Consider the following 27,341-nt stretch of genomic DNA (forward strand, 5'->3'; position numbering starts at 1 on the left):
ACATTTGAAAATTTGATGACATAGACATGATATAAATACGTTTGACATTTAATATTTATTTAACTTACATTAAATTAATATATAATTAATATACATTTTAATTATTAAAGCAGAATGAGGATCAAACAATCACTCAATGTTTACATTAAATGTTTAATTTTAATTTTTGTTAATTCAAAATTAAGTGTCATTCAATCGAAATATATGGTTTAAATAAACTTAAAAATAATTTAAATTGAACATTTATTATTTATAAATATTGATTAAATATATAGTAACAATGTTAATTTCTCTACTTATAATAGTTACCTATATCAATATCAACTTGGCTTGCTTAATTTATGTCAATAGGTATGTCCTTACCAATGTTCAAACAAATAACAATATATTAGCCACTGGTTTCATTATGAATTCAATGCAGAAAAACCTATATATTATACTTAATTACCTACATTGTAAATTACTATTATACTTTTAAATTCTTGTTTTGTTTCTTTAGTGTGTATCAAATAAAACATGTTGTAAATAAGATAACTCCTGGTCCTCCAATGCGAATTTTAAACTCAGTGAGGCACAATAATTTTTTCTGATATTTATAAAAAAAAAAACATAAAAAATTGTACTAGATCTTGATCCTGTATATTATATCCTATTATATCCTTGATATTAAATCGATATTCCAATATATAAATTATAAGTGTATAATTTATTGTCAAGTATAATAGTGAACATAATTATAGTTCATGAAGCTTAAGGCAAATCTTAGACAGTATATCAAACAAATTTTAAAAATTGAATCTTGCAAGTTATTTAAACAGAACAGTAGAATCAAAAACAAAAAGTTTACTTTTATGCGTTCAATTTATGCTTCCACTATAATCTTAATACCAATTTTTTACTTTGGAGATTTTCAATATTACTTAACAATCTTCTTAAATTATAATATAGCTTTCAAGATATTTAAAAAAAATAATAATAACTAATCAAAATAAATGCATTTATTTAATAAATTATAAAATAAATGGTAAAAACATAATTTAGTTTGTTTTCTTATTTAACATCAGTATATAAAAAAAAGCTTTCTTTGCAAAATTAAAAAAAAAAAAAATAACCTTTTAATAATAAACAGTTCTTAATTGATTTTGCTTAATTTTTTTAAGTCCCAAAGCATTTTTACAATACTATTCTTGTATACAATATTTTGATGTCAAATGCAACATAATATTACTTAATCAAACAACAAATTACTCAAAATGTTAATTTTTTTCCCAGCGACTAAATTAAATAGAATATAATAATATAATGACTTATATTAAATAACATTCATCACCAGCAGCAGAATTTAAAAATATATATATAAATAATAATTAATAATAAAAAGAAAAGAAAAAGTAAACATTATTTTACTGTTTTACTGTTAGATAGATTTAAGATATAAAATGATCTAAATATTAAGATTACAATTTTTTAATTTTAGCCTCGTATTCAGCTTTATATAATGCTGTCTTATTATTAATTTTTTCTATTTCTGATTCCAGTGATGATACTTGTTTTCTTAGTTTCATGATAGTTTCTTTCATTTCTTTTTTATCTTTATCGAAAGCATCTCTCACAAATGTATTCATTTCTTTTACAACTTCATAATGAAGATCACAAGTCTGACATGTTTTCTCAATCATTTTTTTAGCAGAACTTGTTAATAAAATATCACTTGGTGGATAACATAGGAAGTCAACCACTTTGACTGAAACATCACAAACATCATAACTCTGAAAAGGAATCTCATTCTTATTGCAATTTTTTGGTTTTTCTAAAACAAAAAATAAACATTAATATTATAGAAATACCAGATTGATAATGTTTATTTGAAACTTGATTATTATTTTCCATATTAAAATATTGTAGATACATGTATTTGGCAATTCAGCAGCATTCATAAGTTTCAGATTATAATCTAAATATATTTTCTATAAATATATGATCAGCACTATCAATTATATAGTAGACTTCTTAGACATTAATCTATTGAGTGATAATAAATTTTTCTTTCCTCAAAACAAAGTGTATACTAGATATTTTATAAGTTACCCTCAATAATGAAAATTGAAGCAATTTTATAGTTTAAAATTTTCCATCAATAAAAATTATAATAATAATAATGCATACAACAATAAATATAACAATAATCATAAATAATTCATATATTTTATCTTAATAATACTTAGCAGTTGCAATAGTTCTTTTGATAAATCAGTAGTATACAATATATCGTGTTAAATAACAGTCGAACTGGCCCGGACCACTAGTCAGCAATCACGGAAGGGGCCCCAGCTTAATTATGGTCCCCTGATTTTATACCTATTAATATTATTATTATTCGTTAAGAATAAATAGAAATACAATATTAACATTATTTTTTTTTCAAATCTGGAAACTTATTTTTGTTTACAATCTTAAGAAGTTCTTAATAATTATTATTAAAATAATAACATTATTATTCTACAAATTTAATAGATGTCTTTATAAAGATATGTATTATTGATTATAAATTATGTAAAATCGTTGTGTTATGACTACCTATTAAATAATATTATATTATATTTATACAGCTGTATGAGTTGGTATTCACATTATCACTATTGTAAATAGTTTTTAGATTCTTAATTATTATTTGTAAATTATTATATTTTGTACTCGCGCACATGAAGGCCGCAGTCCGCAGGGTTATAAATAACTTATAAAGTCAATAATATGTTAGTATAACAATCTGCTACTTTTCTTTTAGATTCACTTAAAAAAATGAAAGTATAGTCAGATTAAACAAAACAATCTCATAAAAGTCATTATAAACTCAGAAAATTGAACTTATTGGAGCAACCAGGTGATGGAGTAAGGCATTATATTTTATAATTCAGTTCAACAAGCCTAATGTAAAAGATTCTCGATTCTTGTTATTCATACATTTTTTATTGGCAATAACTTCTAGTGACTCAAAATTTGATGCAAAAACTAATATTGTGCTCATACTCTTACACAATATGAAATAATTTTAACTGCAGCTATTTATCTTAATATTTTTACTGTAAGATCTCCTATCTCAGTTCTTACAATCACGCTTATTAAATTATCTGATAGCTTTTAATATGACAACAAGTTTAGTAAAACAAATTAAAGAAAAAAGAAATAATGATGATAAAACATTTAATTAACTTATTTCTAATGTTCAAAATTTTATAAGAAAAATTAATGAGAAATTGGAATTTAAATGGTATGGACTTTAGAATAAAAAAAAATTTAGTAAAAACAAATGTGTAAGTAGAGTGCAAAAAAAAAATTAAATGCCTAGTAAATTAGCATCTGATGAAAAGTTTGAGTTCCATAGAAAAAAGGTTTAAAATGGTAACATATAACTATATAGTATATATTTGATATTATGATAAATAGTATGGAAGAAAGATTTGTTAACAATTCAGAATTACTCAAAGATTGTATTAATTGCTTAGACCATAAAAATTAAAAAAATTAGTAAAAAGTAAGTGGTTTACTTAAAAACTCAATATTAAAAGTTGCTGAATTAACAAAAATCAGTGCACGTCATATTTAAACTTCTGAACTACAACAATTTTCAATAGGTACGATATGATTCAATAACTAAAAATTTTTAAAAATGATCTATCTTTTGACAATGACTCCAATTCTGAACCAAAACTAAATATTGACTAAAGTTTGAAATTTTTTTCTGAGCTAATCAAAACATTTGCCAATTTCCTATTGGGGGCCCTTTTTCCAAATAGCAGATTGGGCCTTTTCGAGCCAGTCCCACACTGTTAAATAATGTTGTCTAGTTAAATTAGAATATTACATTCACAAGACATGTTCATTATGGATACAATGCATTGACACATTATACTTCAAAGTCTTGTTTTCTAGATTTTTAATTTAGAGAATACACTCTTGGATAAAATATTTAACATGTTGACCACCACATGGCCGCCAGCGATCATTCAATAGGTATTTGTTATATGCCAAGTATATTTTTCAATATCTACCAAATTGATATATCCCAAATATTTGAAAAAAAAAATATGAAAAATTGAAAAAAGTAATGTGTTATATCAAATAATTTGTAATGATTCCCGCTACGGCACGGTCCTTATTTTAGTGCATTATTGTAGCACTATAGAAAAATTAATAGAATAAAACCTCTGATAAAACCAAATTCATTTATAGCTGCCGGCAGTCATATGGCATGGTAGTTATGATGAATTATTGGCACTGGCGGTCACAAATGTATAAAATTTGAGAATTACAGATGACTACCGACAGTCATATGGTAGTCAATATATAAAAAAAAAAATTAGTTATGTAACTATAGCCAATAATGAAAATTTTTTATTGGTGCAAAAACTTCATTACAAGCGATAGTAAAAACATTAAAAATAATTATTAAAGAAAAATGTTATAACAGGTAGGTACCTTCATTCTTTTTTATTGGCATATTTGTCTTCTTTACATGGTCTTCTACAAAAATTGTTGGTACAGCGTCACGATGAAGCATGTGTCTCTTTAATTTGGTATTGAAACACGTTGGTTTAAAGTGAAATGAACATATCTTACTACACCGTAAGACTTCTCGATCTGTTAATCCACAACGATTCATCCAAATCTGCCGTTTTTCCGGACACGACGGAAATCTAATATAAAATAAAATAAAACTTAATATACTGACAAGTTTTTGTCCCCACACACAATGCCAATTAAAAAACAACACTTACGTATGAAAAGACGTATTAGGGTAGGTATAATATTTCTGCCCTGTTTTCTTACACGCTACACAAATGATACAGGGTTTCGATGATTTTTCAGCCATGATTAAGTTTGTGTTCCGGTGTTTGTTGGTTTGTTATAACTACGCGAACACTTAGAGATCAATTCAGTAAGTCGTGAACCTAACGTTCATAACGTTACGAGCTCACGATCATAACACGTGTTTAAAAACAGTGTTATAAACTTAAAAAACTATTGCAAGGCACTAAACAACAGTATTTTAGTGAAAACCAGACTTATAACAAAATCATATTTTTATTTTATTATTTTGTCACGACCGTCGACCAGACTAACGAGTAAAGATGATAAAATGGAAATTCGAAACGTTTTTCAAAAAGAAAAAATCGACACGTATAGGCAAAACGCAAATACTATATAACTATAATACTGTATAATATGTAGTTACGTCATATCAGGTCTTATCAAAATCCGATACGGATCGTATCTTACTATTGATCCGTTTCTTAGAAGATATCTTAGTCCATGGAAGATACCTATCTTCTAAGACCGTGATATCCTACAGGCTGTGGTGATAGTACCGTATCACCACAAGGCTAAAACAGTAAAACAATAGGTTAGTATAGTATCAAAGAAAGGAATATGGTACGTTTTGCTTTGTAGTTTGTTCACATTTTATGCAACCGATTCGTTCCGATATCCGATGTGTTCATTACAGAATTAAAACCTTGAATCTCGTCGCCGAAAGCTCTCCGACAAACACTTATAATTTTGAGTACTTTTGTTTTTTTTGATTTTCTTAACGGAAATACGATCTATGATCCACGATGCACAATGTGTAGCGTTTACATATACAGTTGAACACCGATTATACGGACTTATTATTGTCAAAGGTGGTTCAAATACACAAATATTTGGATGGTTGAAATACGACACACATGGGTTATACATTTATGAATACGTTTATTTATTATTTATATTTGACAAATCTTTCGATAAACAAATTTTGTAAGTGATGGATACCTAATCAACGATCACAATTAATGTGATTATGTGTTTTTAAAAGAAATAAACTCTTATTCTAGTCCGGATAATTGGACATAGACACGTTACATTGACATTCGTATAATTCGGATATTATAATATCTACTGTATGCTTAATTTAAACAATGAATGACAGATGACATTTTTGTTACCTAATAACTTAGACGTCATAAATTTAATTGAATACATAATTTACCACAAGTTCTCAAAAAAAAATTTATTAAATTTGATTTGTTTAATTCTAACATAACAACTAAAGCAATGCATAGTCCATTTTCATACTCATGATTCAATGTTATAGGTACAGTTTAATAAAAAGTAATTAATTTATTACTTATATATTAAGCACTTAAAAGCATTAGTACATTCCTATTAAATATATGTGAGAAAATATACATATCATTTTGAAACAAAAAAAAACAATACCTTAAGAATATTCAATATGTATTAGAAAATAATTCACTAAAAGTATTTATAGGTACTTATACTGAATCATGAAAATTTATTATTTATTATTTAAAATTTGATTAATTGTATAAATGCTTAATTCAATATTTTAATTTATTTATTTCATATTTAATTTTAATATACTTTTGTAAATAATATATTTTATAGAAACCTATTTAAATGAAAAAATTCAAAAAATACATATTGTTTTTTATGTAGATCAGATCATTCTTTAAATGATTTTTTAAGTTAGTTAACTTATATTTTTATTAACCTTACATCCATCAGTCACTCCAAAAACATCACTTGGTTAGTGACACGCAGTCATTATGATCAGGTCATTTGTCTATGTAAAATTTAACTGTATGTAGATAACACTAACATAAACATTTGGTGAAAATTTCAAGTATTTACAGTGATTAGTTTTTGAATTACAACCATATAAAAAAATCGATTTGGTCGAAAACTGGTTTTGCGTAAAAATTCCCGTTTTCCGTCACTTTTTTTTGTTTATCTCGATTTTTTTGAAAACTGTTGGTAAATGTTTACTTTTTATCTCTATAATGCACCAATGATATTCACTTTTCCAACGGAAACCACCTCCAAAGTTTGAAATTGAAGCATTACTTTGGCTAGTTATGCTGTACACAGACAAAAAAAAAACACACATCATTGTAAAATCAATACATTCATCACTTCGTTCAGAATCTAAAAGTACTATAGATTACAAAACAAAACAACAATTTAAATATTTGAAAATCAAAATTACAGAGCTACCTGGTCTTTTAGACAACTATGTGTCTTATGGAAAGTTAAATTTGAAAGATTCCAACGTTTTCTTTACAGGTTTTATTGTAAAAGTATGTATATTCATTAACTTCTAGTTGATGAGAATACCCACAAAGATTCATAGTTTTTTTTTCCATAGGTGATACTCTAATATATATTAAGTTAATTTGAAAACAATATGGGTATTTACTATTTAATAACAAAATTATAAATAATTAACCAATTTTAAAACTAAATTTAATTTTAATATATTTTTTTTATTTAACTAAATTTTACAATTTTTTTTCTTACTTTACTTAAATAATCTGGTTCTTCGCTATCATCATCAATTTCATAATCTATGATTGGTCCAAGATCTAATAAAAAAAAAAAAAAAAATACAGCATAATTAAACAAAAATTATTATAAATATATTATACATTATTTCTTACCATATGGCAAAAATATTTTTTCTTTCTGACAATAATCTAGATTTTTGATCAAAACCATTGGAAAGCATGGACTACTCTTACTGCACCTACTAACATCCAGGTATATAAATTAATAATTAAATTAGTCATTTAAATTTTTAAAAAAAAATCAGATGTCAATTCTATATAATTTCTAGAAGATCATTTATTTGATATGAGTTTTTCAGACATGCCGACAAAATATTGCATGACCCAAATTGTCGCTATTATCTTATTATTGTGATAAATATAATTATATTACGCTATTCACATTTAGGTTTGTTAAATAATATGGTTATTAATAATTATGATTTGAATAACTAACTATAATTTTAATGATAGAAAGTACCACTTGGATTTCAAAAACAAGCCTGACAGCAAAAGCAAAAGTCAAAATATCTCAGCTAAAACTTTTACATAATTGTATGTCATAGTGTTTCAAATTAAAAAACAAAAAAAAAACAAAAATTTACTATAATAATTCATAATAATTTTTATAGTAGTTATATAGTTATTATAGTTTTACAATTATATTACTAGTCATTTTTAAATTATTTGTACTTGAATAATAAGGGGAATTGTAAATTTGTATTTTATTGTGTAAAAGTTAAATTCACTTTCAGATGTTATAGAAATAAGCACTTTTTGATCAATTAGAGATTGAAAAATAGTTATAAACAAGGTTATCATCATCATCTAGTCCCATCCATCATTTAAAAAGCTCCTATGCCAAATAAAACACCATTGCAAGAAATAAAACAAATTGAGTCTGTGGTTTAAATTTTAATAAAACCTTAATTTTATTTTTTTTACTCAAAAATTTATGTCATCTAATTTTCTAAGCATTTACATTTACACAATTTGTTTTTTCTATACTTAGCTATTCTCAAACAATAAACTATGAGAAATTTAAGTATGTAAATAATTGTTTTATTTCTTAATAAAAATATTTCCATATTAGTTAACAACTACCTTTAAGTATGTAGCATTATTATGATTAATATAATTATTGCTACGTGGTTGAAACAATAAATTTCAAAATTAAAACAATTACCTAAATATCTGACAACATTCATTGATTTCTGTAATTGCACCCAAAATGGATTTGGAATATTTTTTGACCATAATATTATTATTTCACTGCATAAAATCTGAAAGAAACAAGTATAAAAACAAAATTCAATAAAATAAAAAATGGTTTTATATTTTTAATACTATGTAAAGTTATGTAAGAATGTTAATGTTTTTAATGTTTCAGTGTACCTATTTTATTCTATAGGCATTTAAATCACCAATAGTGAATTAAAGATAGAAAAACTTTTGCAGCCACAAAAATGCTATTAAAATAACAAAAGTTTACAAAAATACTTAGCAATATACACTGAATCTATAAATATATAACATTTTACACAGAAAAACAATTAAATATCTAAATTTTCATTGAAAGAAATAACCAAATTCAAAATAGGATAAATTATGAGTAGACTGTAAAAAATGTTAACGATTACTTTTCTTCTACATTACTTCAATTTGAGTATAATAATATACAATTACAGTAGCGCGGTGTAGGTATACGGTATTATTTACTAACTAGCTAAAACGTTTTACTAACGAGATGACCAAAACTTTGTAGGGGGTAGGGTAGTGAAAAAAGTACACAACTGTACGTTGTCTACGAGACTACGACGTACCGACATAATACAGGAGTACAGGACGTATAATTTATCATGGGCGAATACATAGATAAAGATATATATCCTGGGCGTAAACTCTAAAAAAGCGTATCAATAAAATGGTCGTTACTCGTTGATAAACTTGAATAAAATATTAGAGAACTCTATCAGCTGATCGAGTGTCACTTCAATAATGTTCTGTGATAATAGTGTTTTCGGTTGACACTCGTGCACCGAGTAATCCCATCACTGCGCCAGTGTTACACTAGTCCGCCACCGATTTGATTAAACTGAATACGAAAACAGAATTTTAGCTAATATAGTTCAAAAGCCAAGTAATTGCCACAGATAGGTATATACATATTTATTTTCGTAATTCCACTATTTGTTCACGACAAAATAACAAAGTATGTCGACAAACAACCGAATCGGATACTGCGCATGTCATACGTTCGCCGTATCTTCCTAAATAGTAAATACTGTCGAATCATGATCATTATTATCATTGAATTCACTAAAAACGTTTCATATTTTCGTCTCGTCGAGTGCCTTAATGCCTTATAAGTTCTGAACGTGATTGTAGATATTACTTACTTGCTATCTATAGACTACGGCTTTAGTAAAGTTGTAAATCGTGAGTGTAGTAGATAAACAGTTCGCTTCGTCATTCATCACAATACACTGATTAAAATTTAAAAGCGGTGAGCCGTCCAACTGAATACTGATGTTGGGTGAGTAAAAGAAGTGGGGTAGCCGTATCATTAAAATATTATAATAATATTGTCATCATATTTTGTCATTTTGATATTATATCATAGTACACGGATTGAACTCCTTGAAACACAGCTCGAACTAACATTAAAAACATTGATACTCACTCAGTGTTATGCATAGACAACAAATAAGACAGAACGGGAAATTCGTATGAAGTATCCAGTTACGCTTTTGGTTACTGTCTACTGATTACTATTTTACTGTTTCTTCCTCCGAAGTGAATTAAAGTTGGTTGAAAACTTTAGATTTTTGAAAGTGAGTACATTAAATGAGCATATAATAATTTAAACACGTTTTACAAACGTGTCGTTAAATATTGTAAAACTACTCCTATCAAATTTTTGAATTTAAATGTAGAAAATAGATACATGGTTTTTAAACAACAAATTTGTTTGTTGATTTTATAATATTAATTTAAATAGTTAAGTAAGTTAATTAAGACATGATGAATTTCGTATAAGACTGTGAACAATGAAAAGATTTCTAATCTGATGTTAATGATTCTGCAATCTGCAACTTTGCATTTATCGCTCTTCAAATAGATTCATGTGAGTATGATGAAAATAGGATTAATAACTATTGTTCAAATAGTTTTACATTTGTTTTTTATTGTTATTCACTGTTCTAAGACTAAATTTCCATATGTCAGTTGTGGTTGTATCAATATGCTTCAATGCATTGTGTAGTCTTCTTCTAATAAAAGAAAATCAGTACTGCTGAATGTCAGAATGCCACAGACTTAAAATAAAAAAATAATATAGTTGCAATTCAGCAGTAGTATTTAATGTGAATGGTTTAAAGAAAGCTTGTAAATGAGGTTGAAGCAGTTATATTTGAATAATAAAGAAACAATGTTGAAATATATATCTAAAAATATTAAAGATATTGTTAAAAAATTTAAAACATTAAAGTTGTTTAATCTATAAAAACTATTGAAAAATGTATAAAATCTTTAATGAGGCCTTGCAATAGTAGCGTAACAAAAAATTTGGGCCCCCTGCAAAAATAAAAATTAGGCCCCTAAAATATTGTTCTAACCTGCCTTGCAATACTTATTTCCTTCTATATTTTTGTTTATATGTCTATAACTTTTCTAAGAACATAATCGATTTCCTCTTGTTAGAATATTTAACCCTAAGTTGGTCGTAGACTAATAGACTGGTAGCTCTTAAGTTTTGATTTTTAAATTATTTAAATTTAAATTGTAGTTTTGACTTTTATTTTATAATTCATAGTACCTTTTTGCGTATACAGACAATTTCCATGTAAAAATATCTAACATAAATATTTTATAATTTATTACTGAGAAGTTATTTTCCATGGTTATAAGTCATTGAGACTGTGTCTGACTACTTTTATATTTTAATTTTATATTCAATTTATCATAAAAGTATTAATTTTTAGCTCATATTTATTGGCTTTGTATTGGTTCCAATGTAATTCTTGTCTATTTCGTGTGGCAGATGTCTTAGTTATTATTTTTTTGGTTATATTCTTATAAATATTATGTTTATATACAAATTTATAGTAAAAATTAAAATATTTTATGCGAGATTTTATGTATATTTTAATCAGATTTTATATAGACAAATGACCTGATCATAATAACAATATGTGACTAACCACGTTATATTTTTGGTGCAATCATGAAGTGATTAAAAATACTCTCAACTTGTTTGAGAATTACAATATATTAAAAATCTAACTAAAAAATACAGCTATTCATTACTAGATAGTTCATTCATTTTTAAATTTAAGCTATTAATACAAAATTAGAATTGCTGAATGTATATTTTGGTAGGTTATGCATTAGTAAGACATGTTACAATATCCTAAAGAAAATCTTTAAGCGAGTGGTTTATTTTGTTTAATTTAATTATGTGACTTAAATGCATTTATTTTAGACTTTTAAAAAATATATAAATATAATTTTGTACTGGCAATTACTAAAATAAATATATGCAAAATTATAATCTTAATATTTCATAACATCATAATTGTATTTTAAATAAATCATATAGAACTATGAATATCACTATTGATGAAATCATATTTTACATTAATTTAGGTAACTATATAATATAAGTTATAATTATTTACACTTTCAGTATCTTAAGCATATTTATTGTTTATGTTTAACACAACTTGATTGAGACATTCATTTCTTAAAAAAATCTGTATATAATTACAAAATGTTAGAATGAACATTTTTAAATATTATGTTAGGGAACTATAAGATCTTTCCAACGTGGTATTTAAATATTGTTGTTGATGAAATATTTCAAAAATATATACACTTTTGATAAATATTTTCGTTATGTGTATATTTTAATGTTTTCAAAATATGTTTTATCTTCATCTCATCATAATATTGTATTAATTAAAGTAATTATTTTTCAGAATATTGTTAATTGCTTTAGTTTTGAAATATTGTAGATTATAATTTTCTGAAAATTTTTAATTTAAGTGTAACTATCTTCATAAGAAAAACTTATAAATATGCTGGTTTATTTTTATATAAATATATTTAATATATTTTTTTACATCAATAATTTCTCTCTTGAGTATTTTTGCAACTAAACACTATTGATATCTTGACTAATATACTATTTATATATTTATCATTTTTAATTATAAACTTAAATGTAAAAGTTATTATAGAACAATGTTCTGTATTAAATTAAATATTTATTTCTAATAAGTTCCTTTGTATTTTCTTCCTATTTTATTTCTAGGACCATATTTAAAGGAGGGAAACAAGAACATTTGGCCCAGGCAGACAATTGTTAATACATTTTTGGGGGAAGTGGCCAGGCACCGGTATAATATTATATAAAAACACTTTTTTTTGTGGTTGGGGAAGGGAGCGTTCAAATATTATCGACTCAAGGTATAATGAGCTTAAAAATGTCACTATTCACCTATTCACTATAATATGTTAAATAATATGTCTTAGTCAGTCCAGATCTTGGACATTTGACTCCCAGGGCTAATAAAAATGTAGCGCCCTTAATCCTTATATAGTATTAGTGTGCAGGTTGTCAACACTTAAGAGCTCCCCTAAACCAACAGCACCTGGGGCAAGGATACCCACTTGCCCCCTTCTAGATCCGATACTGGTCTTAGTTAATCAAATAAGACTCCATACTCCCATAGTTCTAGTATCAGCATAGCTTACGAGGAATAGTTATACATTTTAAAATATTATTATATAATACACATTGATAGTATTTAAATTAAATGTTTAAAAGTTAAATGAATAATAAGAAGAAATTCAAAATACATTTTTATGTTTCTAAAAACTATTTTTATTAAATTCATACATTTTACTAATATTACATTGTACCTACATTTTAAAATATACGTATAAAATCCTCTTAATGATTGTAAAGTTAATTAAAAATCGAAACCATTATTTAAGCTACCTAACTGAAAAATAATATAAAATAGTATGTATTTTTATTAAAAAATCTTTCTAAATTAATTGATAATCATTTGATATTATTTGTTTATGAAATATAACCCATTAAAATCAGAAAAAGACAATTTCATCAATACTTATTATGATTTGATGGCAGTAATATCAAAATAGACCAAAATTAATATTAAAAACCACTGTGATATTCCAGAGAACAGGAATGTAGTACAATGCACTATTTATAATACTAAAATTGTAATTATAAGCATTAATGTTTATAATGAGCTAGGTAGTTTTTATTTATTTGTTGTGTTTTGATTATTTCCAAAATAAGTCTATATTAGTATTTTAATGTTGATTAATAATATTCAATATTTCAATTAAAGATATAAGCAGTTGTGCATTATCAAATTCCAGTTATGACTTATGATATAGTTTAATAGTTCTAACAGAAAAATTTAAAAATATGGACATTTCTATAATATTATAAGTTATATTTTTATTTCTTTGTATGTTTCTATATAGTATATGCATACCAACTATCAATAATTGCTCGATAGTACTACAGATAAATTGTTTTTAAAACTCTATTGAATAAAAGCTAATCTAAGATCACAATATAATTAAAAGGATTCATTAGTAAAGCTTTATTAAACATCAAATCTTCTATCCACAACCACTAAAGACTAAACACTTTAAGTATATGATGACATAAATATATAATCAATACATTTGATGGTACTCAATCAAAAAAAAAATAATTACCCATCACTATACCGGGTAAAAAAATTATTATTGCAAAAGTGGAAATTTGTTTTGATCTGTCTAGATCTGTCTATAAATCTATTGTATAAACAAATATTCTATAAATCAAGTTTTTCTTGTAATTTTTTAATTTAATTAATTTAATATTTTATGGTCTCTTGATTTCGGCTTATATATTTTTAAAGCTAATAAATACATACCTTAACTCCATTATACAGATAGGTATCAATGTCCAATATAATATATTTACCTATTTAAGTACCTATTGTTTTCAAAATTAAAAAATTAAGTTGACTAATGGACATAAGATATAATTATCTGTTCATGTCAATGTATTATAATTATTATTGACCACATATTTTCATAGTAAAAAAGTAAGTAAGTATCTATCTTGGAATAAATATTAAAAGTAAATTTATGGTGCGTGTGAATTTACCGTGAATAAATTTAGGATTTACAAAGATTATACACTTCAATATTTTAATTTAATCGTGTGTGAAAATTTAAAAATAAGCGATATTGAGATATGTGCTGCCGTACACATCGTTTGTGTTTAAACGTTTTCTATTCTCTGACTATAAAATTATAAATTAGTCACAACGAAATATTCATTATCAAGAATAATAGGCAAGTGAGTATCGCTCTGCTGTACAGTAGATATTGAATGGACCTCGGACATAGAATAGATCACTTAAATAGATGTGTTAAATTTAAATGCAATGATAGGTATTATTGTTTACGAAAAACGATTTTGAACGGAGATGATTATTGTCTCGAAAACATATTAATTAGTTTGTTGTTTCTCCTGAACAATTTATGATTTTGTAGTTATGGTATTATGTAATTTCGATAGTTTTTTAATAGCAGTTAGTAATTCTGTATTAAACTTTCAATCCTTAGTTATAAATATAAAATATATTAACTACAAGATAATTTGAAAATATTCATGATTTTAACAATATTAATTGAACTTCAAACGTTAATAAAAAAAAATTGGGATTAACAATTTTTTTTGTTTTTTTTTTTTTCTTTAACTGCAATAAACACACCTATAAGAACGTTGTATTATATTTTCAAAGTTTTTTTTATCGACATTTAAAAAAAAAATCTTAAAAAATTTCAGTTGTCTATACCTAAATTGCTCTAAAAAGTCAGAATATTTTGAAAAATAAATTGTGCGTATAGATAACGATAATATAATCATTTGAAAAAATTTCAAGCATTTACAGTGATTCGTTTTTGAATTAGAACGATATAAAAAAAATCGATTATGTCAAAAACTGTTTTAAAAGTTATTATATATTTTTCTTTTTTTTCGTCTCTTTTTATAGTTTTTTTTGATGCTTTGAAAACTACTGGAAATTTCTTACTGTTAACCTACATGATGGACCAAGGATATTCAATTTTCTATCGGAAACCATCCCTGATGAAATTTGACAAATTATCGTATAGGTACTAATTACTAATACAACCAAAAATAAAAACCCTTAAAAAATTAAAAACATCACACAACATTGTAAAATAAATACATTTATCACTTCGTTCAGAATCTAAAATCAAATGAAAATATGAGTTAATATTGCCGTTTTAAGATCAAAATATGAAATTAAACAACTTTCAAGAAAATAAATTTCTAGAAATGTATAGAAAAAAGTTGTAATTCTAAATTGTATGACGCGAAAGTAAAACTAAAATATTAAAAAAAGAAATTTAATGTAATCATTTCATTCATTTCCCTCTAAAAACGTCGAATTACATTAAATCAACTAAAAAGAAAAGTTGATGATTTATAGAAAATTCATTCAAAATATAATATTAATAACAAGTAGAGAAATATAAACTGAAATATCAAAAAATTATCTCAATTCTGAAAACAATAAATACATAACAAAACGTACTTATATAGAGCGAAAAACTCAGGAACTTCTAATATGAATACAACAATAATTACAGATAGAAGTGAAAAATGTTAATTAATGAATAACTGAAAATAATAATATAACAGTATATTCAACGCTAAATAACTTTAAGTCCATATATATTAAAAAAAATATAGATGGGACATTTTCTGTCCCAAAGTTTTTAATTATATTGTAATATACTATAATTTTGACTTATTAGGGTACTTTTAAGAATGAGTCAATTAAAATCTATTTATTAATTCTAATCGTGGAAAAGCTGCCACCATTTTTCAAAAATATTTTTATGCAGTAAGAAAAATGCTGAAAAATTGTAAGATCATTTTGATGTGTTCGAAAAAAGAATGTATTTTTACTATGACTGTAGTACCTAATGCACCGACACGATGAGTGTTCATTTCAATATGTGTATTTATTTAATTATGAATACAATTCAATTGATTTTTAATTATTGGTATCTATTTATTACTTAGGATTGATGAAAGGTATTTTTTACACATTTATATCGTCAGAATGTCGATGTGCATTAATTGATGTATGATAATTTGATGAAGTAAACAGACGATGCGTAATGATTTACGGCCACGCAATAGATGTATATTTTTTAAATAGTCTAAAAAAATCAACACAATTTACGAATACCGTGCTTTTTTGCATTTAGGTCAATAACAGCTATTGGTTTTATCGAATTAAATGGAAATTTACTTCTGCAAGACACCTAAAGTATAACGTATAATGTATAAACCATATTATGTTCCAATAATCACAGATAAACCATGAGTATAGGAATTATTAATTAACATAAGTAATTTTTTGGAACTTGCATTTGTTTTACAATGTAGGACTGTAAGAGTCAGCATGTATATATATATATATTATATATTTTTAACCTTTTAGATCTCATGTAATTATGTAAGAGCTTATTTTTTAGCATATTCAAAACAAAACTATTTAATTGTTATTATTTATTTTTTTAACAATATTTTTTGTACAGTTATTTTTCCATTTTAGTCTCAAATTTCAATTCAATCACGGTTATCTACTAAAACAATCAATGGTTTTAATACATGTTGTAACAATTGTTAACATTAAGACATTTATAAAATATAAAATACTTTCTAGGCTATATTTGAGCCAATATAAAGTAAATAAATATGACAATAATTGTAATATATTAATATAAATTATAATATTAACAATAACCGTAGTAGTTAGCGCACACCCGTGCAGCATATTTATTAATATACCTAGGTACCTAATATTATATATGTATAAAAAAAAAGTACTATAAGGCTATACGACTGACTGATTCATTTCGACGTACATTTAAAAATTGTATAGTTAGAATTAGAAACTAGAAATTGTATCTTCATTTCATCATTTAAATAAGTGTACTATTATAATAAGATTATAGGATTTTTCAAAATTTTCATTTTAAAGTGATTTTTTGGTCACGAATAACGAATATTTATTTGTCCGTATAGGGTTGTCATTGGTTACAAAAAAATAAAATAGTTATTAAAATTATTGTTAATAATTTTAGAACTTTTTTTTTGTTTTTTGTCAAAACCGCCCAAAATACTGTGTTAAACATGTACCTACGTAATTTACATTTTACAGAATTTAAGATAAAGGTAAATCTATTGACATATTTAATTATCGTACAAATTACAGGATCAGAAATAAATTAATACCTATATTATTACGTAACGATAAATATTAATGTATTATACTTTATTATTATCTATTTATACTTCTCACAATACCAGGAAACTATATTAGTGGTATAATATATTTATTATTTTCTGAACACGATATTTTCTGTAAAATGCAGAGCATTTATTTACGTAATGCAATCGTATTAAAAACGTTCGTCGTTCAATAGTCTATAAACTATAGTTAATAGCGATACAATATATTGTAAAAATCATAGAATTTGTTAGCTTTTCGCCTGTATAATTTTAACTTACAATTTGATTAGAGTGATTAAGTCGTGATTGAGAGCTGTATTTCAAAACCTATTACATACAAGAACTTCGAAAAGGTTAACTTACAAATTCTAAGAATGAATTTATAATTCCTTAGGCATGTACACAAAAAAAATTTCGGAGAGGGGGTTCATGAAAAAATTTACAATGATCAATATTTATCGATGAATTAACTATACAACTATTAATTTTCGGGGGGGGGGGGGGTTGAGCTCCCAAAATCCCCCTTGTATACGTGCCTGGGCATAATTAAATTACTACCTATACATTTATTTTGTTTGGTCCGATTAGGAGTTGTGGTAGAAAGCAGCCGCCAACTCTCTGATCCCTGTGGGGGGGGGGCACCTACGGACAACTTAAAAATTACAGGAATGAGCTTAGTGCTTACAATTACTTATAGTTCTAGGGCTTTGAAATGATTGAAATGTGGAAGGGAAGAGGGCTGTCGTCCAAGACCTGATAAGCAATAACTTTGAAAATATGTTTTGTTTTTTAATTGGTAAATAATTATTAACTACTATTATGTACTATAGTAATAAGCATAAAAAAATAATAACAAAAAATATTTGTAAAATATTCAAAATACATTTTATAAATATTTTAAAGAGAGAGTACTTGAGTAGTATTATAAACATAAAAAAAAGTATTTTTTACAATACTCCATTTATCAAATATCAATCGAAAGTTGATGAATTTCTATTTAAAAATTTCTATTATTTATTATGTTAGTTAGGAGAATGTTGGTCAAAACATAGACATTATAGAGACCTGTGGTTTGCATATGATTAAGTTATTTATTTTAAATGATATTCATCTCTTTATAATTAGGTACAAATATATCATTATAATAATATGTAAATTAATATTATCACGATTCATTAAGTCATAAGACACTTAAAATAATAAAATGTCAATTACACACAATTTTGAGTAGGTACTTTATTATGAGAAACAATTATTTATTTAGATGTCCAACAAACATTAAATTCACATAAACTTAAACCTTTTATTTTTATGCAATTAAATCAATCAATTTTAACTTGTTTTTATTGAAATAACTTGTGACTATGTGTACTATATGTATACAAACACAATGTATATGGACAATTGAATAGGTATTAATATAGTAATTAATAGTTGTACAATAATAAAGAAAACTAACAGCTTGATATATTAAAATATTTAATGTTATAAATAAAATGTATACCTATACACAATTATATCTATATGGTAATTTATGTACATTTTATGCATATACAGTATACGTGTCTTAATATCTGTATAGGTAATATACAAGTAAGTATGATTGTATATTCCCAGTATCCAATTGTTATTAGTATAAGACATAAATATTGAATTTCTCCATTTTTTCCCACAATCCCTAATAACTCATATTTCACTACACTACTACAGTATCACTTACCCATACTCTAAAATTAAACTGAATTGCTATGGTTTTATAAAGAATATTCATATGAATACTCTTAACGAGTTAAGTACATATTATAATAGATAATAAAGTAAATCATAATATATCATGCTAATGATTATGTATAATAATTCTTTCTATCCCTTTGAAAAATTCTCAATATTATAATGAGTTAGTTTGATATCCAAAATTAAGAAACATTATTATAAGATAATATGTTAATATAATATACCTATTAGTTTTTTATAGATAGTAGTCATAATATATTATTATACCTACATCATATCATGATGTTTGAATGTTTTTTCTAATAAAGAAGATTAATAAAAATTAAATTCTCGGTGTACTATATAATGCAACATTCGAAATATCATACGCTAACTAGTATCTTTATTAACTATGTACCGATTGGCTGTGTACAATAATACAGTACATATACATATTATATTCATATTATGGGATGTATATCACGCACTTTTTAAATACTTGGCGTTGCATTGATACTTATTAATAAACTAAAAAATTTTCCTGGAAAACATTGAATGTTGCTAAGCTATTAGAAAATTAATTTAATAGGTATGTATATTGTATACTATCGTTAACACTTATTTACATTTATTATATTTTCGTTTTATTACAGTTCCCAGGCTACTTAGTTTTAAAATTTAAACATTCGTTAAACAGGATACAATCAATAAAATATATGAACTTTTGCCAAACGTAAAACGACAGTGAACTACAGTATTTACCGTGTTACTTTACAATATAAAAGTTTATAGCGTATTGCGTATCATATTATTTAATTAAATGTTAATTTTTTTAAATTGTTATAAAAATTAAATTTGTTAAAGTAGATAAGATGTTGTTGGAGGCAAGGTGGATACTGGAGATATATATATACACATATATATTATATCTATCTTGATTTGTTGGATAAAATATGATAATAATTAATATAATATGATAACAGATAAGCTAACTTTATCAGTGCTCGACTTTCGTGATAAATAATAATCAATGATAAAGTGTTCGTGAGCAGCGAATATGTTCCGAATGATCTGATGATGGTTCGATTAAATACGATTTTTAGTTTTTATCCATTTACTTAATTTGTTGTAATCGTTTACTGTGAAGTGTTAGTTTGAGTAATAAATTCTATTAAATTGCTGTACTAAATTATAGTACTACTTTTATTAGAAACTTAGTTAAACTTGTTCATATTTTTTTTTTTTTTTAATTTTCTCATGCTTAATTTGCATTTATATTTTAATTATCAGATTTAAGTTCAGGTTCATGGTTGTGCCTTTAGCTTGACTTTATTAGAAATTATGGACTTCTCAATACTATAATACATTTTAATTCAACAATTAAAGAGTATTATTCTTTTGACGTGAGTGTTAACTATTTATAATTTGTATTGATATTATACTTGATTTATATTAATACCTATTTTAATATATTTAGACTACTTAAGTTCATTAATTATACATGAAATCTGATTGATTTCTTTCTTTCTTGTGTGCCAAATTATGCATTGGTTTTAGATAATATTGACATGTATACTAAATAATACATCTATTTATTAAAGTTAATGATAATAACATCTATTTTATTAACTGTAATGTGTAATGTTAAGTATATAATTAATTGTTACAGCTTAATTAATGATATTGTATAATGTCTTTACTCATCTTAATTATAACCACACCCTTTGATTATATTCAAACTTATGAATTGTATTATTCAATTTTTTTGTTGAATTTAAAATTATATATTGTTCAAGAATTAAAAACTAGATAAAAGTTTTTATTTTACTTTAATTAGTCATCAAGTTAAAAAAAAATTGATTTAAATTGATATTTATAATCTTATTTTTTTTATGCTTATTATTATATATCTAAATTTTTCATTAAACAAATTGCAGTTCACATAATTTTTATCCTCAATAGTAGATGTTGAAATTATGAAAAAATATTACCTCTGATTTAAAATTATATTTATATTCACACCCATTTTATTTCCCGATTACAGCCAAAAAATATGTTATGCAATATTAACAATACTTGTAAAACTATTTAATTTAGCCAACTTTATATAGTTATATGTATGAGCAAATAGGTAATACCTAGTAATGTAAAAATTAAATTAAATAAAAGTAAGTTATGTAAGTGCTAATATGTGGTATAATGAGAGCATATACTAGGTCATAAGCCTAAGTATGAAAGTCAAATTTGTGTTGCTCTTCCCTACTCTTAAAAGTGCTTGAGAATATTATAATCTTTCAGATATAAATATTGAATTTAAATTATTACCTTCTTCTTTATCGTCTCAGGGTTCTTGAGGTTGTATATTTGAGAATATGATCAAGTACACTTTGTATAGAATATATGTATAAATTAAAATAATTATATAAAGTATATTAATATCATGCAATTTACCTAACTCACAGTAGTTTGTATATATTATGCAGTGATATAGTATGGTGACACAAATAAAAAACTCTCTGAACATATGAATCTAAATAAATACAACACTGTCTTAGATTGTTCAAAAGGATGTTGTTGTTTGTAGGATCTGGTGTCAAAAGATGTTTCTAATGTGTTTGGCAACTTTATCATATACCTCTGCATTACCGAGAAACTAGATTTATCTTGGTGGCAGAAATCCTTATTCAGCCACTCCCTGTCTCTGGTGGCACACTAGTAGGTCACACACCTTGTGTCCAATTTCACTAATGTGTGAGTCTCTACTTGACTTTTGTCCCTTTATTCAGTGACAAAAGATTTATATTATTATATTTACTAATCTACTTTGATGTTTTGTCAAAACTGCAAAAAACAACAATATAATTAAATTTTACTTTCATTAGATTCTTAACTGGTAAACATCAAGTTAAGTGATAACTGAGTAAACAATTAAATTGAATAATAAATAATATTAAAAAATTAAATAGTTATATTCTAACATGTTTTAAATGTATACAAATATTATTTTGGTCCATACTTATGTTACACAATACAATTTTTTTTTCTGTTAACTGATGCTATTTTAAAAAAAAAAAATATTATATAATTGCTATAATATACACTACTAAAGTATTATATATGAGGAAGCACATTAAAATAGAACATTAAAATGATAACTATTTCATGCAATTGTAATTCATGATTGAAATATATTATTATAAAAGCATTGGCAATAACTTCCTAGCAAACTATCACATAGTCATATTTTAAAGATATTTAAGTAGTAACACTGATTATTAGTCTTATTTAAACCTTTATTTATTTTCTGTTATTGTTTCATTAAATTTACTTACATAATTTGTAAAATGAAGTTTGTACTTATTTGTACTAGACATTTTAGTAAAAACCAATGATTTTTTTAGTTTCAAATGATTACGAGTAATAAATTCTAGTTTGAAATTGTTAAACTTTATTTTTAAATGCTGGACCCATTGACGGTATGAGCTCATGACATAGTATCACTCAAGCATTCTATTTTCAATTGTAGTCATTGCCCGCCAGCTATTCCTTTGTAGATTAGTGTACACTAATTTTAGTAACATAAATTATTATTTTTTAATCAATAAACAAAAAAACCAAGATGAATTGATTAATCTATCTATGATAGACGATAGCATAAAGAGGATGCTTCATCTGCATGTTTTGTCTCCGTTTTATTAACGCACAACAAAGTAAAACAGTTTTACGTTGACAAGGAATAATGATCATTTAGATTTTTTAGTGTGTAGCTCAAGATAGGCAACCAAATTTTCACACTAGAGAGCAAAAATTTTAGACTGTGCAACATTGTTTTTATTTTTTTATTATCAAAACTAAAAAAAAATGATTCAAGTTTGAAAAACACAAAAATAATGGATTTTTAAACGATAAAAACTCTTTTGTATTAGTAATATTAAAAAATTAAAAACAATGTTGTACAGCCAATGTTTTTTTTTATTGTATAAAAAAAAGGTTGTTTAACTTGGATTATAGCCGCAGTGGTTGTTACTGGTTCTTGCCCCAATGAAATGGTTTTTACTATATAGTACGTTTGTAAGAACTGAGACAACACACACAGTTGAAGCATCCTCTTAACAGATAATGAATTTATTAAAAGATAATATTATTGCTTCATGTTATCATAATGCAAAATTCTACTTATAATTATTAAATAATTGTATAAATTTTAATTTTAATGGTCCAATTAATCACTTCTGTCTTGATGTTTTAATAGTATTTTTACAAACATGTAAAAAAATACTAAGAAAACCATAAAGATACTTTTATATAATATATAAGTATAAATAGGCTGTTATTATGTTTAGTTTTAGTGAAATAGATGTTGAACAAAGTATAAATAAATAAAATTTATTATTTTGTCTTTTATTCAATCATTTGTCTAGTAACTGGACTTTAGTGTTGCAGTCTATTTACATTTTTCATGTTTATTATTTATTTTATTTTTTTTTTTTTAACTTAAAATGAGCAATTACTGCTCTATGTTACTATAATATTATATTATATTTATATTATATTTGCCTAATAGATATATTCTTATTTCTGTTATAAATAATTTTTTTTTTTACAGTCAGTTTTTAGATAGTTGAATAGTTGTATTAATAATGGGTGGTAAGACAACAAAGTTATTTAGAGGCTCACCTCAACCAAGTACCAATGCTCAAACTGATACTGACTCCCCATATCACGAGCATCATAGAAACTATAACAACCATGACATTCAACGACCAGATGATACCGTTATGAAAAATTCATTAAGTCCATTTGTATATTTTAGGAGAGGGTAAGTAAAAAAAAAAAAAAATATCATTTTAATTATTGTAAAATTTATTCAATTTATTATTTTTTATTTTTTATTTAAAACATAACTCAATTAAAAAAAAATTAATTTAACAACATTATAATAACAATTTATTGATAACATGATTTATAATATGTTGTACTATTTTATAAATTAATAAATTGATACTTATTTTTATCACAGGTCAATGTATATTGATGAGGATGGTGATATAGCACATGAATTTTATGTAGAAACAAAAATAGGATCAAAATTAACTCTAAAACGAATCAGTAACCAGCATTTAAAACCTCAAGTAAGTTTAACTGGTTATTATAAAAGTTATCTTTATATCATTTTTCTAGAATTATATAACCTTATAATAGTTAATGGTTGTTTAATTTATAGTTAAAAAGTTAAAAGTTCAAGTTAATTACAATTTTCTAATCTTGGTTCATTGTATTTATTTTTCTTTAAATTATAAAAATATTGTTTTATTATTATTATTATTATTAAAGTATAAAATTTACAATACATACAAATATTTATACATTAAACAAATAGATGAATATACTAAAAAAAGAACTGAAAATTAAATGAGTAAACTATCTTATGATAGAACCCTTTAATATAATTTATACAAATTCTTACAAATAAGTAAGTAAAGGAGATTTTAACTACAACACTTGTAGATTGGTGATAATAATAATATTTGGTAATTAAATTCAGTGTTTATACATAGTAGTATACAATGTTTTACGAAGTGAAGTATGTGATAAATATCAATTTAAGTATTTTGTTAAATATATTTCAGATTAATTTCATTCCTCTTTGTATGAATGTTATAGAAAATAAAATCCATCAACTTAAAAGAACTTCATAGTTTTAATTTATGGGTATTAAATATTATATAATCAGTAAATTTCCCTAATTATAATAATCAACTGTCAATACCCAATGTTATAAACTTATATGTTAAAACTTTTGTATTTATTACCATTTGTATTTACAGGGAGATGTACCTTTAGATGTACCATGCTTAAGAAACGATTATCCAGTTATCTTATTGGACCAGAACATAATAAAGGAATGATTTGTTTCGTAAAATAAAAGTTATTGAGTATAAACAACACCATCGTTCCTATGATATTGTTCTTTTTCCCGTTTATTAAAAATTTAAGATATATTAATGAATTACCAAAAATATTATAATTTGCATCCAGCAATATCAATTATAAGTATAGAAAATTAAATACTTATCTTGGTATACTGATTGCAGTAAATGTCTACTTATTATTGTAACATCAGCATTTATGTATAAACTTAAGACCTAAATTAACTTAATGAATTTATAAAGTGATTACTTCCATACTTGTGTTCTATACATAATTTATTGTATTAGTTTATTGAATTGAGAGTTAAAAAATTGTTTATCAATCGATTTTTACTAATTCAATTAAATATGTAACAAACAATTAATGGGATGTCACTTTGTTTAAATTAAAGATGACCACACATAATGCTTATGGTATGTTGAACAATTTTTTGTAGATAAATTATGACTGACGAAATAATCAATAATATTATACTAAATAAGTTTATTCATTAATTAAATATATGGATACCAAAAATAAAGTTTAGTTAAAGAACTTAATAAATCAATGACTGCAGAAATTCTTTCAATTATTATTCTTATCATTAATCAATTACATTAAAAATAAAATTATACCCATTTCACCATTTTTTTATAATAAAACTTTAATTTAATCTATTTGTTTGGTATGTTAAAAAAAAGATCAGTGGTTATAACAGATTTAACCAATAAATCATATTTTTAATGTTAACAGTTAATATTATAATTTTTATGTTTACCATTTTATGTTATAATTGACTTTAAGAAACAATTACCTACACAATAATATGATATTAATGTTATTAGTTGAGTTTAATATTATTATTTTAGTCATTTTCTTTATGTTTAAATATTTTATACATGGTTCATTATTGTTGTGTTTGTTTGTCTTAGTATATAAGTAAAGTAATTTTATTGTTTTGTGTTTTTTTTTTTTTTAAATCTTACATTTTACTGTAATATTATGCTAGATTATTATTTTTAATAATTAATATAGCTTGTTACTTAATTACTTTAATTGATCATAGATTTTTTTCTTATTAAAAAAATATATACATTGGAAGGTTGTAATAGTAATGTATTTGTTTGATTTTAATAGTTAAAAAATGTTGTTTTCACTTTCATTGTTTTATATTACATATATAAAAGTTTAAGTTGAAAACTAAAGTCAGTCTCATTTTATTACATCAAATATTAAAGTAAATATTTAAACATTTGATATGCGCATTGTTTACCTACATTATATTTATATATTTATTGACAGTATTCTTATTGATTTTACATAACTGTACTCAATATTACTCATAATAAATTAATTAAATTTGATGATTTATATTGGATTATTTTTTAATAATTTATCTAACTTTATCCTATAATACCTAATATAAAAATAAATAGTAATTTATTTATTACCTTTTCCAATTATTATATAAATCTGAATAATCATACCATTTATATAACAGGTTTTTGTTAAAATTATAGTTGCTGTAAAGTGTAAAGATCAACTATATTTTATTATCTTGTGTGGATGATTATTTTGCAACACACCTTCTTCATTCTTTTTAACCAAGTAGGTGTTGATATTAATACCTAGTCTTGTCCAGTTAGGTTAGGTTAACCTAACCTAAGAAGTAGTTGGTTAGGTGTTTCTACTACAGTACTACATGAACCGGGTTATTGGATCAATACAAATAAAGTTTTCCAAGTTCTATATTACAGATCCTAGGAACTTAGAACTTTCGTTCATAAACTAACACAATTCAACTTGATATAGCAATATTTACAAAGTTTATTAAATAATTGAAATATTATACAGTAACACTATTACCTGAATAACCCTTGTTCTGTTATATTGAAGATCGCAGGAGGAGCTGAGTACAAGTTGAAACAATTTAATTATTATGATTTATCTTTAAAGTAGGTTAT

General features: G+C 24.4%; 2 protein-coding genes across 5 annotated transcripts; one reads left to right on the forward strand and one right to left on the reverse strand.

The window, feature by feature from the left end:
• Window positions 1-1,039: 1,039 nt before the first annotated feature.
• On the reverse strand, window positions 1,040-5,358 carry LOC114127533 (THAP domain-containing protein 1-like). Its single transcript, XM_027991795.2, has 3 exons — window positions 4,776-5,358; window positions 4,477-4,694; window positions 1,040-1,810 (listed from the first exon to the last, which is right to left on the reverse strand). Exons 1-3 carry the CDS (start codon window positions 4,868-4,870, stop codon window positions 1,458-1,460), a joined length of 666 nt encoding a protein of 221 aa, XP_027847596.2. The 5' UTR covers window positions 4,871-5,358; the 3' UTR covers window positions 1,040-1,457.
• Window positions 5,359-9,769: 4,411 nt separating this feature from the next.
• On the forward strand, window positions 9,770-26,748 carry LOC114127556 (tumor suppressor candidate 2-like). Of its 4 annotated transcripts, none has more exons than XM_050206853.1 (5): window positions 9,770-9,918; window positions 10,006-10,216; window positions 24,074-24,286; window positions 24,488-24,599; window positions 25,296-26,748. In XM_050206853.1, exons 3-5 carry the CDS (start codon window positions 24,108-24,110, stop codon window positions 25,374-25,376), a joined length of 372 nt encoding a protein of 123 aa, XP_050062810.1. In that variant the 5' UTR covers window positions 9,770-9,918; window positions 10,006-10,216; window positions 24,074-24,107; the 3' UTR covers window positions 25,377-26,748. The 4 variants fall into 4 exon arrangements, with proteins under 4 accessions (XP_050062810.1, XP_050062812.1, XP_050062813.1 ...); XM_050206856.1 differs by lacking the exons at window positions 9,770-9,918; window positions 10,006-10,216 and adding exons at window positions 17,618-17,697; window positions 18,452-18,550; XM_050206855.1 differs by lacking the exons at window positions 9,770-9,918; window positions 10,006-10,216 and adding an exon at window positions 17,604-17,697.
• Window positions 26,749-27,341: the final 593 nt, after the last annotated feature.

Source organism: Aphis gossypii, chromosome X (genome assembly GCF_020184175.1).
Source record: "Aphis gossypii isolate Hap1 chromosome X, ASM2018417v2, whole genome shotgun sequence".
Taxonomy (NCBI): domain Eukaryota; kingdom Metazoa; phylum Arthropoda; class Insecta; order Hemiptera; family Aphididae; genus Aphis; species Aphis gossypii.

Excerpts from the sequence above, each read along its gene's own strand:
- LOC114127556 (XM_050206853.1), top strand. The coding sequence starts at position 24,108 with ATGGGTGGTAAGACAACAAAGTTATTTAGAGGCTCACCTCAACCAAGT. Across the intron at positions 24,287-24,487 it reads TTTGTATATTTTAGGAGAGG|GTCAATGTATATTGATGAGG; the intron begins GTAAGTAAAAAA and ends TTTTTATCACAG. Across the intron at positions 24,600-25,295 it reads ACCAGCATTTAAAACCTCAA|GGAGATGTACCTTTAGATGT; the intron begins GTAAGTTTAACT and ends TTGTATTTACAG.
- LOC114127533 (XM_027991795.2), bottom strand. The coding sequence starts at position 4,870 with ATGGCTGAAAAATCATCGAAACCCTGTATCATTTGTGTAGCGTGTAAG. Across the intron at positions 4,695-4,775 it reads CCTAATACGTCTTTTCATAC|ATTTCCGTCGTGTCCGGAAA; the intron begins GTAAGTGTTGTT and ends ATTTTATATTAG. Across the intron at positions 1,811-4,476 it reads GCCAATAAAAAAGAATGAAG|AAAAACCAAAAAATTGCAAT; the intron begins GTACCTACCTGT and ends TTTTTGTTTTAG.